This window comes from Mus caroli, unplaced genomic scaffold, assembly GCF_978045245.1.
Source record: "Mus caroli unplaced genomic scaffold, Mus_caroli_1 scaffold_4, whole genome shotgun sequence".
In the NCBI taxonomy this organism is placed as follows: Eukaryota; Metazoa; Chordata; class Mammalia; order Rodentia; family Muridae; genus Mus; species Mus caroli.
Genome location: NW_028227259.1, coordinates 135,599,774 through 135,616,008, shown reverse-complemented (window position 1 = coordinate 135,616,008; position 16,235 = coordinate 135,599,774). Strand labels below are relative to the sequence as shown.

The window sequence follows — 16,235 nt, the reverse complement described above, 5'->3', positions numbered from 1 at the left end:
TGAGTGTTATAAGAGCTGCATCAGAGAGCTGCACTCTTTGCTCTTGACTTCTTCATACTTTATTGTTAGCGTGTCTCTTCTTAGGAAGATTATACCTCCCGTGGCTTTTCAGTTATTTCCTAGAAGTGTGCTGTCAAGTCAGTCACAGGCCATGGTTCCTGGTGGGAAATATATAGGAAGAATTTTATTTTATTTTATTTTATTTATTTTATTTATTTTTTTGAGACAGGGTTTCTCTCTGTAGACCAAGCTGGCCTCAAACTCAACAGAGATCTGCCTGCCTCTGCTTCTCAAGTGCTGGGATTAAAGATGTAAACCACCGTGCCCAGCTTTTATTACTTATTTTTGTTTTGCATGTATAGATGTTTTGCCTACATGAATGTCTGTACATGTGCCTGCGTTGCCCTCAGAGGCCAGAAGCGAGTGTCAAATTCCCTGGAACTGTTATAAGACAGTTTCACGTTCTCATGTGGGTGCTGGGAATCAAACCCCAGTGTTCTCTCTAGCCCAGTAGTATCTCATTTTTGTTCATGCATGTCATCTCAGCCCCTGGGAGGTAGAGATGAGGCAGGAGGATCAGTTCAAGGCTAGCCTTGACTTAGATCAAGTTTGAAGGCAGCCTGAGTTAAATGAGACATGTCTACAAAAAGGAGGGCCAGAGAGAGCCAGAGACAGAAACACTTTGCAGACAAGAAGGCAGCTTAGAGCACTGGGTCCTGAGTCTGCTCAGTCACCCCAAGTACATAGCTGAATCATGCAAAGGACGACACTGGGAAAACAAACCCCTTGGGACTCTTGCTAACCCATTGCCTTAAGTCCAAGCACAGAAAAGCCCTTACACAGTCCATCAGGAGAGCCAGAGTGCATCAAAGAGGGTCTGTTGCTTTCCCAGCTGCCAAGGCACCTGTGTTCCTCCCTCACAAGCCCGTGACCACATTTCTTCCTTCCCAATCTCATTCACAGAGCCTTTTAACCGGCCGTCTACGTTCACGGGCCTCGCTGCAGTTGGTGGCAATGCCTTCGGGGGACTTGGAAACCCTTCAGTTAGTGAGTACCTCTCCATTATTTTGATACCTCCCTTTTGCAGTTTCTCTGACCCATATATGGCTTCAGACCTTTTGACACGAAGGGAAACTTTACGTTGGGAAAACTACTTTAAGCTGAGTATGTGGGTCAGTGACAAAGCACTTGCCTAAAATCCCCAGTGAGGGTTTAGGGGCATGGCTCAATCAGAGAGAGTTTGTCTAGCATGGGCAAAGCCCTCAGTTCCCTCCCCAACACCACCAAAAATCATTTAGAAGCCGAGGGAAGGGATGAGTGTGGTAGCGCATGCCTTTAATCCCAGCCCTCAGGAGGCAGAGACAGTCAAGTCTCTGAGTTGTGGTCTGTAGAGAGAGTTCCAGGCTAGCCAGAGCCACATAGCGAGACTCTGTTGAAAATAAAATGCAAATTAAGGTACCATGAAAGGGTAATATCATTTGGGGATGGAGAGATGTGGTTCAGTGGGTAAGATCACTTGCTGCTCTTCCAGGGGACCTAAGCTTGTTTCTTAGCACCTACATGACAATTTATAACCGTCTGTAACTTCAGTTCCAGGGCATCTAAAGCCTTCTTCTGGCCTCTATAGGCTGGGCATTGGGCACACATATGGCGCACATATAATCATGCAGACAAAAATACCCATACACATAAAGTAAACATAAATGAAAGTGTATGTGGTTTCTTATTTGATTACTGCTATTATCATTATTATCGTTATTATCATTATTATTATTATACAAATTTGGGATAGAGCATTCCAAACATTGAAATTGGTTGTAAGCATGTAAACTCCGTAAGTCCACTGTTGCCATAGGCTCTGTCCATCAGGAATAGTGACTTGCTCAGTAACTACAAGTAGTTTGCTTTGGTTACAGCTCAAAATAAAAAATGTTATTTCATTTTACTTTTGATGTAACAAGACTGAAAAAAAAAAAGTACAATGAAGAATTAGCAAGCCCAGGGGTGTGACTTGGTGGGCTTGCCAGGCCCGCCGGGCATCCTCCATTCCCAGCATTACATAAACAGTGTGAGATGTCTCATCTTCCTGTATATCTCCCACCGGGAACCACAAGCCTTCATCCCAGCACTTGGGAAGGCAGAGGCAGTAGGATCACAGTAGCTACACAGGGAATGTGAGGCCAGCCAGGGACCCATAAGATCTTGTCTGAAAACAAAGGAAGACAGACAACAGACAGACAGACAATACAAACACACAGCATGCAGATCGGTGCATTCTTAAGGACATGGTCCTGCATGGTCTTTCCATGTTCGTGTTGACTAAAGCCAGAAGGAGTAGCATCCGGCAGGGTGTGATAGGCGGAGGACCAGTGGACTCTGCCGAACCGACCTACCTGTTCATCTGTCGTCTGGTCATCACGCACCTTTCTGCATGCCTGGAACTTCTGCATGCTGGCACATGTCCGATGGGGTAGCTGCATACCAGCTTGGCCCCCTCTCACTTTTTCTTTTCCATTGATTTTTTTTTATTTTTTTAAGGCTGTGAGCTGCCTCTACAGTGTAGGACGAGCGTTCCTCTAATGAGTGTGTTAATCTCCTTCCTTTTCCAGCTGCCAATAACATGTATTCATTTTAACTCTGAATGCTGTTAAAGTTTTTGGTAAGTACCTTCACTCCGACAGGTTTCTATTGAGATCTCTCTGAAACCCTTTTTTGTTCTCCACTTCGCCATTTCAGCACCCAACTCAGTGTTCGGCCACAAGGATAGCCCCAGTGTGCAGAACTTTAGCAATCCTCACGAACCCTGGAACCGGCTGCACCGAACGCCTCCGTCGTTCCCGACCCCTCCGCCCTGGCTGAAGCCAGGGGAATTGGAGCGCAGTGCGTCCGCTGCAGCCCATGACAGAGATAGAGATGTAGATAAACGAGACTCCTCCGTTAGTAAAGATGACAAGGAAAGGTACGAAAAGAAACCTCTCTCGAGTCCCACTGGGGGAGCCCGTCCTCTGCTACACAGCCAGAACCAGCCACCCCGCCTCTCCCTTACCCCAGCCTGTGTCCCAGCCTTGTGCTTAAGACCTCTGTAGCTCCCCAGTTCCTTACCCAGCGCTTACCCTGCAGGGGCAAGTCAGTACAGAGAGGCCCTCCCTGCACTCCATGGTACAGAGCAGATGGTGACCTTAGCCTATCACTAAGACACAGTGCAGCTAGACATCCAAGCCACCCGAAGTCCCCAAAACATTAGCGCGTCCAAGTAGACATCTTCCTGTAGACAGCCAGACACACACAGCATGAATCTGCCATGTTTGCTTTTGAGTCGTGAAGTCCATCCAGTCACCCATAGGTGGTTTTTTTGTTTTGTTTTGTTTCTCTTTTCTCTCCTTTTCATTTGTTCCTCGTAAGTCATGTTTGCATCACCTCATCCTGTTTTTCTCAAGCGTCATCCAAACTCAAAACCCTGGGGCTCGTAGATAATCCGTATAGTTTTGGTTTTGTTTGTTTGTTTGTTTGGTTTGGTTTGGTTTTTAACTAATCTGAATTTGGACCTCGGCAACAGGAAGCTTTGCTTTGCAGTTGCTTTTCCAGGGAATTGTTAATTTTACTAACCATTGTTGTCTGCATACTAACTGTTTTCTAAAAATCTATCTCAAAAGAAGAAATACCTCGGTATTTTTATGCAGAATGCCACAGGCATTTCCGTTGTTTCTTTAGGCTGTTTTCATTTTGAATGAACTGATAGGTCATGTCAGTATACACTTGGGAAAAAAAGAAGAGAGAGAGAGAAAAGAACAGAAAAGAAAAACCAACCCCAAACCTTGAGAGTCACTTCTTTTTGTACTTAGGATTGAAATTTGGGGCTAGGGAGATGGCTCAGTGGGGAACGCCCTTACCCTGCAAGTGTGAGGGCCTAAGTTCCGATTCCCAACATCTGAGCAAAGACAGGCACAGTAGTGAGTGTGGGTGCACAACCCCAGAGACCTTGTCTCACCTTGCCTTTGTGATTGACACCCAAGGCTGTCTGTCCTCTAATCTGCACAGCTGCTGGATAGCATATGCCCACAGGCATACACACACATACACACACACACACACACAAATTCAAATTTGATTCAGATCTATAATTTGCCTTTGCTTTGTATATCGTGCATGTATGTGCCCTAATCATTTAAAAGAAATCAACTTTCCAATTCTAAACATGATTGACGAAGAGGCATGTGCCTTTAATCCCAGCACTCCAGAGGTAGAGGCAGATACATCTCTGTGAGTTCAAGGCCAGCCTGGACTACATAGGCCAGCCAGGGATACCTAGAGAAACTCTTGTCTAAAACATTAAATGATACGGTGTCTTTCATAGGCTGTCACACTGCATTGGTTGGTTTTACATGGGAGAAAAAGACAATTACCATATAAGAAAGTTGTAATTAAAAAAAAAAAAAAAAACTCTCAGCCCATAGAAGTTCTAAAGTACTAAAGGGGTCCCACCATAGAATATGGAGTTTCTGAATAATTTATTCTTGAGTAGAATATAGGCTTTGGTTTCTTTTGATGGAGCCTCCAGTATTGAAGTTGAGGAAAACTTAAAATACGTTTGTATTCTTTTCTCCCCGTTAAATTTTTCTTGTCAGCCTCTGCATGTAAGCAGGAAGCAGAATGTTTAGGACAGCTTCCCTGGCACCGCCCCCACCCTAGCCCACCCCACCTCCACTGTGGTCCCTGGACTCTGACCTCTGCCACCTCTTTGTCCGCACAACATATGGCTCCTCCCTTCATCTTTTCCCCACATCTGTCCTAAGATGTGACCTATCAGCTTTCTCCCTCTTAACTCTCCGAGTTTGAACTGTTTATCTTCTGTTATTCTGCCTTTTATCCCCAGTCCATAGACACTTCCTGGCCAAGCCAGGTCCCTGGAAGTTTCCTTTGACAGTCTCTTTGAGTCCTCTAACAGGGTCCTCAGTCAGTGAGGTTGTATGCTCTGACCCCACATCTGCTACAGCCTCATCTGTACACATTAGATTGGGGCTGTCTGGTACTCCAGTAACCTGGAGGGTGGGGTTGCCTTTCTAACACCCCTTATTCTGTATCTGCATCCGTGGTTCCCAACCTTCTGAACGCTGTGACACCCCCCCAACTATAAAATTAGTTTCACTGCTACTTCATAACTGTAAGTTTGCTTGTTGTTATAATCATAATGTAAATAACCCCATTTTCTGATAGTCTTAGGCAACCCCTGTTGCCTAAGGGATCACATGACCAAGGGGGTCACTATTGATAGGTTAAGAACCACTGATCTACATCCATCAACCTGAAGTAATACCTTTGTCCTGAGGGTCAGCTGCCAGAAAGCTCCCTCATGGATATATTAAACCCGTCCCTACCTCAACTTTCTATCCAGAGTGTGAAGATAAGTCCTAATTTGTGTTTGGGCTCTTAGAACTGTATTCTTAAGCTAAAGCTGTCCCAAGAAGCTAAACAGATGAGCTTCTATGTTCTTCAGTGACCACCCTGACCCTCAGTGGCTCTCTGTGCACTCCCTTCATGACCTTGGTCAAGGCAGGTCCCTAAGTCTCCCCACCCCCGAGTCACCTTCATCTGTAGGCACCCATGATGCTGCCTCGAGAATCTAGATTAGAGCAGGTGGCTGTCTTCACGCGGAAGCCCTCCCTCACACTACCATCTCATTGACCGCCCCTTGCCTGGCTAGCAAGCCCATTTCATTTCTCCCCATCTCCCTCTCACAGGGAAAGCGTTGAGAAAAGACACCCCAGCCATCCTTCCCCAGCACCTCCCGTCCCGGTGAGCGCCCTGGGCCATAACCGCAGCTCCACCGATCCGACGACCAGGGGTCATTTGAATACTGAGGCTCGTGAGAAAGATAAACCAAAAGAGAAGGAGAGAGACCACTCGGGATCCCGAAAGGACCTGACCACCGAAGAGCACAAAGCCAAGGAAAGCCATCTGCCCGAGAGAGATGGGCACAGCCACGAGGGACGTGCAGCAGGCGAGGAACCCAAGCAGCTGTCCCGGGTGCCATCGCCCTACGTGAGGACACCAGGCGTGGATAGCACCAGGCCTAATAGCACCTCTAGTCGGGAAGCCGAGCCACGCAAGGGTGAGCCGGCCTACGAGAACCCCAAGAAGAACGCCGAGGTCAAGGTCAAAGAGGAACGCAAGGAAGATCACGACCTACCTACTGAGGCCCCCCAGGCCCACAGGACCTCAGAGGCACCTCCGCCCAGCTCCTCAGCCAGTGCCAGCGTGCACCCAGGGCCTCTGGCATCCATGCCCATGACCGTGGGAGTGACTGGCATCCATGCCATGAACAGTATCGGTAGTCTGGACAGGACACGTATGGTGACCCCATTTATGGGCCTCAGTCCGATCCCAGGGGGAGAGCGTTTCCCATACCCCTCTTTCCACTGGGACCCTATGCGGGACCCCTTGAGGGATCCTTACCGTGACTTGGACATGCACCGAAGAGACCCTCTGGGCAGGGACTTTCTGCTCAGGAACGACCCCCTGCACCGGCTCTCCACACCCCGGTTGTATGAAGCCGACCGCTCGTTCCGGGACAGGGAGCCTCATGATTACAGCCACCACCACCATCACCACCATCACCCGCTGGCCGTGGACCCTCGACGGGAGCACGAACGAGGAGGACACCTGGATGAACGTGAGCGGCTGCACGTGCTTCGGGAGGACTATGAGCATCCGCGGTTGCACCCTGTGCACCCCGCTTCTCTAGATGGACACCTCCCACACCCGAGCCTGCTCACACCAGGCCTGCCTAGTATGCACTACCCTCGCATCAGCCCTACTGCAGGCCACCAGAATGGACTGCTTAACAAGACCCCGCCCACTGCGGCGCTCAGCGCCCCACCTCCGCTCATCTCCACATTGGGGGGCCGCCCGGGATCCCCCCGGAGGACTACGCCTCTGTCGGCTGAAATCCGAGAGAGGCCACCGTCCCACACACTGAAGGACATTGAAGCTCGGTAAGCCAGGAGGACAAGGCAGACCTCGGAGTGGGGGAGGAATCCCCAGGGAACCCACCCCCCAGACTCAAGAGACAACTCCCGCACCCCCAAACTTGAGAGGTGCAGAGCTCCAACTCTTCCCCTGGGGAAAAAAAAAAGGACAGACACTCTGTTTGGATGTTGAAATGTTTTTGTATATTAATGTTGGAATTTTTCAGACCTTTTAGCCAGGTCTTGTTTGTTCTTACATTTCTTTACTTTTTTGTTGTTGTTCCTTGCCTAAAACTTTGATTTGAACCAAAACGGTGAAGGTACTGACACACAGGGATCTGATGATCACGGGGGTGGGCGGGGGGGGGGGACATCTATCCATCACCCAGAGCTGTCTCAGAGGAGGAGGCTTTGTACATAAAGTGTAAAAAGAGATTGCTTTCGTGAGCTGACGGTTCATATATGCAAAAGATAAAGACAAAAGCTTTACTTGTACAGATGTAAATAGGTAAAGATTAAGTAACATAATACATTAATACTTCTTCAAATGTGCTATTTACAAGTCTAATATCAGTGAACTCGGCCCTCGGAGGAGGAGGCCGCGTTCCCATCTGCTAAACCCTTCAACTATGCAATGAATACGAGGGCTTTTCCCCTAAGCCCGTTTAACTCAAAGGAGCCTTTTCAAATCCATTTACAACATACTTAAGGTCATATTTTCCCTGAACGAGCGCTTACCTGAGATGTTACACAACTGTTTTTCTTTTGGTTTGGTTTTTGTTTTTCAAATGAAGAAACACCTTTCTTTCATTCTTTCTTTTCTTTTCTTTCTTTTTTTAAATCTGAAACCCTGGCTGGAACTTTGCATCTGAAGTTGCTGCTTGTGGTCTTCTGGGGAGAAATGGGGAAAGGTCCACCCCCTAGAAAGTGTAGCTAAGAACCGGAAGTAGCTTTGCCCAGGGAAGATGGGATTGTTCTGCCAATAATCAGGGGCAGGTGGGCTGTGTCTGCCAGCACAAACAGGTCACCAGAATTTCTGGTCACCTTTGATGGTGTAATGTTGCAGGCAACTTCAAGTGGGCACCGTGCCTCCGCAGCAACCCATGTCCTGGCTCATGACACGGACACGCTTCCTCGTTCCACAGTATGATTTAAGGACACTCACACGGGTCCTGAAAGAAAGCTGTCTGGGTCTTCTCAGGCGTTGGATACGTTTCCACAGTAACTGAAGAAGGTACCCGGAGCCCAGTGTGAATGGTTTATATTCCAATAAGAAATGGGAAACCTGGGCAGAGCTGAACTGAGCAGGTAGATCTAGTAAGAGCCATCAGAAATTACCGAGGGCGAAAGAAGGCAGAGAGAGAGAGAGAGAGAGAGAGAGAGAGAGAGAACATGCATGCACGCGCTCTTGTGTGCATTTGTGTGTGTGTGTGTGTGTGTGTTGTATTTTCTTCAGTCTTAATGTCTTCATGACACTTTTATAAGGACATTAACCCTCTTGTCTACATATTTGGAGAGAATATGACTTTACTAGCCGAGAAAATACACTATATCTTGTCTACTGGCCTGTAAAATACATGTAAGAAATAAAAATTAGCCCCATTTGGTCCTCTAGTATATTAAAGTGCTATCTGACATTGTTATCCTGTTTTTTGTTTTGTTTTATTTTCCAAAAAAAAAAAAATGTAAACTACAGACCATTGTTTCTAAAAGCAGAGAGATCTATTTTAGTAGTCAACAGAAGGTTTAGTTGTGAATTCCAATTTTGTGGACACCAGATGTGTGCGGTGTTTTGTTTTCTTTCTTTCGTTTTAATTTTTTTTTTTTAAAAGACAACAACTAAAAAGAAAAAAAAAAAATCCCAAGGATTCTGTGCACTGGAACTGTAGTGGTAGGGTCTCAGCATTGTAAAGAGATTGTTCTTGTACAGGCCTTTTGGCTGTTTCTCTTGTATGTAAAAAAAAGAAAAAAAAAAAGAAAAAGAAAAAAAAAAAGAAAGAAAAAAAAAGTCCTTTCCAGATCCTACTCGAACAGGAGGGGAAGCAACGGAATCTTCAGCATGTGTCATTGGAGGAGCCTTCTTGTGTAATGTAAATGTGCCATGTTATTAAAAAATGTGAACCAAGCTTCCAGATGTTTCTTTGTGCGAGGTGCCACTCCTGCTTAGGGAAGAAGCCCCCCAGGGTTCTAGACCAGGTTCTAGAAAAGACACCCCACCTCTGCCACCAGCCTTGGAACCCCCAGGGCCAGAGCACCCCAGTCCAGGGGCTGACCATCAGCTGGCCCAGGGTCCTTTGCTGATGAAGTATTTGTGTTTGCGATGCGATTTGTATGTTCTGAACAAAATCCACCAGAGGGAACTGGTTAGAGTTCAGTTGTAGGAGTCGTCCCCTATATGCCCAAAGCCTTGAGGTTCACCCCAGGCACCACAGAAATTTGATGCGGTGCATGCCTGTAATCCCCCAGGATTTGGGAGATGGAGGCCACCAAGTCTGACAGATAATCAGAGTTTCATCACGGGGACCATGTGGTGGAAGGAGAGCACACCTGTGCACATGTGCTTTTGGGGGTTCATGTGACCATGCGCACACATGCATCTGTTGTTTGTTTTTACAGTTCAAGGTCGTCTGTAAGGCCAGCAAAGGGGCAGCGTAAATTTTCTTATTTTAGACTAAGACAGGGAGATTGCTGCTGAATTGGACATGAGTTCTGTCCTCACGTGGTTGATCCATGCAGTAGAACTGACTCCTACAAGATATCCTCTTGTGAGGGCACCTCCACATGTGTGCCCTCACATATATATGCATACATGTGCACAAACATGCAGGCATACACACACATTACAAAAATAAACGTAGCTGATGCTCCTTTTAAAACTGCAGCATTCACTGGGTTAAAGGTTTGCACCTCAGTGGGGTAGGAAAAGAGCAGTTGAGGTCAGTTAGAGCGAGGTAGCTGCTGGGTAACGTAGACACAGAAGAACAGAAATCAGGACTACTGTGTGGACTTTGGAGGCTCCACAGAGCTCTTAGTAAAGTCAAGGGACATGTGACAACATCCCTGGTTGGAGGGAAAGGACACAAGGAGAGCTTACAGGCTTTAAAAAGCTGAGCTGGGAGACTGGAGAGCTGGTCCAGGGTTAAGATCATGGTTTTCAACCCCAACCATAAAATTATTTTTGTTGCTATGCTAATTTTGCTACTGTTAGGAATTGTAAATATCCGTGTTTTCTGGTGGTCTTAGGTGACCTCTGTGGAAGGGTCATTTGACAACCCCCAACCCCCCAGCAAAGGGATTGAGACCCACATGTTGAGCACAGCTGTTGAGTTTGGCTCACAACCACTTGTAACTCAGGTTCCTGGTTTTCTAACGTTGGAGAGCTAATGATCTGGGAGGAGGGGTGGAAAAACCCCTAAACCTGAAAGAGTCAGAACAATAGGTGAGTAAAAGCCCACTTGGCTTAACACCATTTTATAGCTAGAGAAACTACCAGACTAGAAAAAAACAAGATGGGAAGAAGAGAAAACCAGTGGGCTGGAAAAACACATCAAATCCTGGACTCTGCTGACTCCAGTGTCACAGATGTCACAGATGCTCTTTGACATGCTATTTCTGGCAGACCTCACTGCCTCTTAACCACACACCTATTTTGGTATTGCCATCTGCAGTGTCAGATCCTGGAAGAGTCACTCTCCAATCAGTCATGGTGGCTAATCCCCACGGGCTTCAATCCGTCTCAACCTCTGCATATTCCCCCTCTAATTACATTGGGCGCCTCAGCCTTGATGGGTACCAGCACCAATTTGATTTCCCGCTAACCTATAGATGCTCTAATTATCTCCACAATCTCTGACTGACAATGATCTTGTTACCTTCTAATGGTACATGACAAGTGAAATAGCGAATATAATGATGCGATAATTACCGCTCTGGATTGGGTATGTGTGACGGCACTAGCTGTGCTTCCCTCCTCAGCCTCAATCAAGGTGGAGGGAGAAAAATAAGATGCGATTGTTGACGGTCTATATGTATGGTGCATGAGAAGAGGGGAAGATGGAATTCTATGGTGATATTAGCCAAGACTCTTATCTTGTTTGACTCTCTATCTTGAAAAACAAGTTAGGCCTCTGTAGTAATAATGAAATTGAAAGTAAAGGGACCACAAGAACAGTATGAGCAGCACACACATACACTGTGTGTGTGTGTGTGTTTCAAACTCTCAACATTTTCTTTTTGGTGCATTTATGGAAAAAATCTATTAAATGTGGGACACTTGCCAGAATATAATTGGTTCTTGACCAGACAGAATTCTGAAAGTTGGAGATGCAGCTCTGTTACTGGCATGCTTATCTAGCATGCATGAAGTCATATGTTCCATCCTCAGCATCACATAAACAAGGAGTGGTGGTTCACACCCATTATCTCAGGACCCAGGAGGCTGAGGCAGGAGGATCAGAAGTTCAAGGTTGTCCTGGACTCCATATCAAGTTGGAGGACTGTCTGGGCTACATGAGACCCTGCTTCAACACACACACACACACGAAAGAAAAACAAGAAAGGATCAATTCTTACTGGTTATTCTACAGTATGAAGCTGCTGTTTCTTGGGTATCATCATGGATACAAAGCCAGTTATAGTATCTCAGGTAGAAATTGCTAGAAGCTCCAGTTAAAAGGAAGAAGTTCCCGAGACAGCACTGACAGTCTAGCTTTACCTGCCTTTGTCCTTAGCAACCTCAGTGAAAACCAGGACCTCTTTAGATCTCAGTTTTTTTTAATACCTGCCCACCTCCAACTGCCTGCACTGGCAATAAATTTAGGACCTGGAATGAGCTAGGCAAATCCTCCAAACAACTGAGCCACACCCCAGTCCCCTGGGGACTTTTGGGCAGGTGCTCTACCACTGAGCCACGCCCCCAGCCTCTCACTGGGGGATTCTAGGCAGGGGCTCTACCACTGAGCCACGCCCCCAGCCCCTCACTGGGGGGATTCTGGGCAGGTGCTCTACCACTGAGCCACGCCCCCAGCCCCCTCCCTGGGGGATTCTAGGCAGGGGCTCTACCACTGAGCCACGCCCCCAGCCCCTCACTGGGGGATTCTAGGTAGGGGCTCTACCACTGAGCCACGCCCCCAGCCCCTCCCTGGGGGATTCTAGGCAGGGGCTCTACCACTGAGCCACGCCCCCAGCCCCTCAGTGGGAGATTCTGGGTGGAGGCTCTACCACTGAGCCACGCCCTCAGCCCCCTCAGTGGGAGATTCTGGGCTAGCATTCTACCATTGTGTGATGCTCCCGAGCCCTAGGAACTCAGTTTCGTATTTCATGGACATGAGGAGGCTGTTCTTTTGAGACACAGTTCTGTGAAACCCAGTCTGGTCTTGGATTCCTAATCCTCCCTCTGCCTCTACCTCCCAAGTGCTGGGATTAGAGGCATGTACCCTCATACCCAATAAACTCAATTTATTAATGTAGAATTGTTGGCAGCCTTGGGAAGTTGGCCAGAGACAGCTTCATGATGTAGCTGAGAAGTACATTTCTGAGATATTTATTCAAACAGAACCAGGACCTTGACTTGTCTGCAGAAAGAACTTGAGAAGGAGCTGACATGGAACAGAGTTAGAAATTATTAGGAAGAGCACTTGACACAGATTTTAGCATGAGTGTTAACACAAAGGCTCTGAAAAGCAAGGATACAACTGGGATTGGTGGTACAAACCTTTAATCTCAACACTCAGGAGGCAGAGATAGGCAGATCTCTGTTAGTTTGAGGCCAGCCTAGTCTACAGAGTGAGTTCGAGGACAGTCAATGTTGGGATTCAGGAATTGCCACAAAAACCACAAGATACTGATCTCAGTAGAGGGATAGTTTATTGAACACACACCCCAAGACTAATTGATCAGGGCTACAGCAGACTTGGGAGCTGAGGCTAGATGTTGAACATTTCCAGGGCCAGCTTATAAAAGAAAAAAAAAAAAAACACAATGAACTCATGCGCAGGTGCGGGAAACATGGCAGGGTGGCTGGCTCTGACTCAAGCTATTTTGGCTAGGTAGACAGAACAGTTCTAACTAATCTTTATTCTAACTGGTCCTAAGTGGAGCTTATGGTTGTAGAATCTCTTAACAAGCCTCAGAACATACAGAACATAACAGGATATATGGTCAGCATGACCCTGCTCTGAAACAAGCTATTTTTCTATGTCGATAATATGAACAATATGAAATAGCTGGCAGACATGGAACAAAATGGCTACAGCTATGCTGGAGGCAGGCAGGCCTCGACAGCAAGGACTACACAGAGAAAGCATGCCTCAAAAAAACAAAACAAACAAATAACAAAACAAATAAACAGAAAGAAGGAGAGAAAGAGAGAAGGAGAGAAAGAAAGAGAGAGGAAGGAAGGAAGGAAGGACAGACGGACCAGGATCATGAGCATTAAGACAAACAAGTCTTATTCTACATGAGAAGTACTGTGAGATTCCTGACAGTTTTCAGGCTTGCAGCTGAGAAAAGAGAAACTCTCCAAGGTTATGCATATTCAGGCCTGTTCTGCATGGTTAAAAGAATGGCCTATGCTAGCATGCTTTTGGTTTAAAAATGAATGAATTTTTTAAGTATATAGCAAGCAAAAGGAAAAGACTAAATATGAATAGACAGAAGAAGCAGATAAAAAAAACCCATCAAATCGGGCGCTGACAGCTTTCGTCAGAGATGGCTGGAGTAGTTCAGTTGAGAGAGAAAACAACAGGTGATATCAAAGCTAGGGTTTGCAGAAACATCTGGCAGAAATCAACTAGGGACGGTGTGTTGAGGCAGTCAGCTGGATTCCTGATCCAGGTCCTCAGGGCAGAGCTGCACGGCCCCTCAAGTGAGCCTTTCAAGATCAGTAAGTAGCTAGAGAGCTGTAGCGAGCAGAGCCAGCACGTATACCAATACCCTCACGGTGCACAGTGAACCTTATTTATCCATCTGTATGGTTTGTATATGTTCGGCCCAGAAGGTGTGCCTTCTGTTGGAGTAGGTGTGCCACTGTGGGTGTGGGCTTTAAGACCCTTATCCTAGCTGCCTGGAAGCCAGTATTCTGCTAACAGCCTTCCGATGAAGATGTAGAACTCCCACCTCCTACTGTACCATGCCTACCTGGATGCTGCCATGTTTCCACCTTGATGATAATGGACTGGACCTTTGAACCTGTAAGACAACCCCAATTAAATTTTCTCTTTATAAGAGTTGCCTTGGTCATGGTGTCTGTTCACAACAGGAAAACCCTAACTAAGGCACTATCTATCTATGTATCTATGTATGTATGTATGTATGTATGTATGTATGTATGTATGTATCTATCTATCTATCTATCTATCTATCTATCTATCTATCTCAATATCTATCTCTCCCAATATCTTCCTATCTATCTATCTATCTATCTATCTATCTATCTATCTATCTATCTATCTATCTACCCTTCTTAAGTAATCCATGCAGTCTCCACTCCACAATCTACCTGTCTCACCTTTCCGATGGGGATCCCCCAAAATCCCAGAGGGTAACTTTTAAAATCCCAATCTCTCCTCTCCTCTCTCTAAACTATGCAAGTGATCAACATCTCCAAACTTTCTCTGTAGATTCGCGGTACGTTTTCTTTCTTCCTATCTCCCTTTCTTTCTCTTTGACAGAGTCTCACTCGTGGGTTGTGACATCTTTGGCTCTGAAACACTCCTTCCTGGAGGGAAGAAAGACGAAAGAAGCCCATGAGACTCCCAAAGTAACAAACGTGACGAGTCTGGGAAAGCTGGAGTACACAGGTTGAGAGAAGCGTTCTCACTTGCTGGCCAAGCTGCCTCTAGCAAACTCTCCGGCCTGTGTGGCAGCCTATTAGATATTGAGGCCCATTGAGGGAAAACTGCTTCCTCTGTGATTTTTTTGTTTTTTTTTTTTGTTTTTTGTTTTTTTTTTTTTTTCGAGACAGGGTTTCTCTGTTTAGCCCTGGCTGTCCTGGAACTCACTTTGTAGACCAGGCTGGCCTCGAACTCAGAAATCCACCTGCCTGGGATTAAAGGCATGCGCCACCACGACTGGCTTTGCTCTGTGATTTAAATCTAGGATTAGACATTATATACTGTGATCCGCTCCCCTAAGAGTTAATCCAGTGTGACTGCCATTCACCTGGCTAGGAGACCACTCCTTAAGAAAGCTGAGTGACCCGGAAGCACGCTAAGGAGATGGGAGGAATAATTATCCCCTTAAAGATAAGACACACTTATTCATCATCTCTAGAAGCTCCTCCCTCCATAAGCACCCTCACTGCCAAGTTCTAACTCAAAAGGTGTAACTTTTCTTCCTCCCCTCCCCCACAAATGCCAGCTCAAATCTTAAGCATGCTGATACTTGGTCTTTCTTGTTTCTCCGATGACTCCCTTACCATGTACAGCTGACTGCAGACTTCTGTTGCTGTGGCTCTCTGTCCTCTTTGACACCTTTATCCTTTCAGCTCCAGCTGGAACCATGTTTTGTTTTGTTTTGTTTTCTCAAACGCTAACAAAATCATCAAACTTCCTCCTGAGACAGTTTTTAATTTCTCTCATCAAGAGACCAAGAGCTTGCAAAATCGAGCCCCAACTCCTCAAATAGCAAAGCCCCCAAAGAGCAAAGGGGCTTAGGTTACACCATGGTCTGCCTCCAAAGGAGCAACTCGGCCTTCTGCTATTGCGTGCTGTGGACACCAGAGGGAGCCACGAGAACATAGTTTAGCTGAACCTGGCAGGTGGTGCCCATGTGAAGGTGATTGGACAAACTTGGAAAACCAGGACAGGAAGGATACTGCTCTGAAGGTGAAGGCACCTCCGACCCACCTCTCCAAAGGTCAGGCCAAGTGGTGGGACTACTCCATTAACCGAATTCCTGCTGTGTCCCCACTTTGTTCTTCCGTCCGTCCTCTCCCTCTATTCGCAGTGGCCCCCCTCCCTTCTACCGATTTATTTGGAAGACTTTAAGTTGTTTGCTTTCTCTAAACTGGAGGGGTTGACATAATAGTTTCCTTAAAGGACCCCTTAAAAGGCCCGGAAGGAAGTATACCTTCACGTACTGCCAGGCTATCTCCTCTGTCATCCACGGAAAGGTCAAAGTGCTTCACCGTTTGCACTGAGAGGCGGGGAGTGAGGCCGCAGCTGCTAGCTAGGGTGGGATACAGCTAGCATCAACCAGGGAGCCGTACATGGCTTTCACTGAAATATCTGGAGCTCAGACAGCTCACTTGCAACCTTGCAGACAACTGCT

At 46.6% G+C, this 16,235-nt stretch overlaps 1 protein-coding gene across 7 annotated transcripts in view; it reads left to right on the top strand.

Annotated features, from left to right (window-relative positions):
• Nucleotides 1–7,200, top strand: part of Auts2 (activator of transcription and developmental regulator AUTS2) — a 1,097,294-nt gene extending 1,090,094 nt beyond the window's left edge. For all 7 annotated transcript variants that reach the window (XM_029477062.2, XM_085837231.1, XM_085837234.1 and 4 more), the window contains 3 exons: nt 964–1,047; nt 2,737–2,959; nt 5,739–7,200. In XM_029477062.2, coding sequence (XP_029332922.1) covers nt 964–1,047; nt 2,737–2,959; nt 5,739–6,996 — 1,565 coding nt within the window. In that variant the 3' untranslated portion in view covers nt 6,997–7,200. The remainder of the gene's footprint in view (nt 1–963; nt 1,048–2,736; nt 2,960–5,738) is intronic.
• Nucleotides 7,201–16,235: the final 9,035 nt, after the last annotated feature.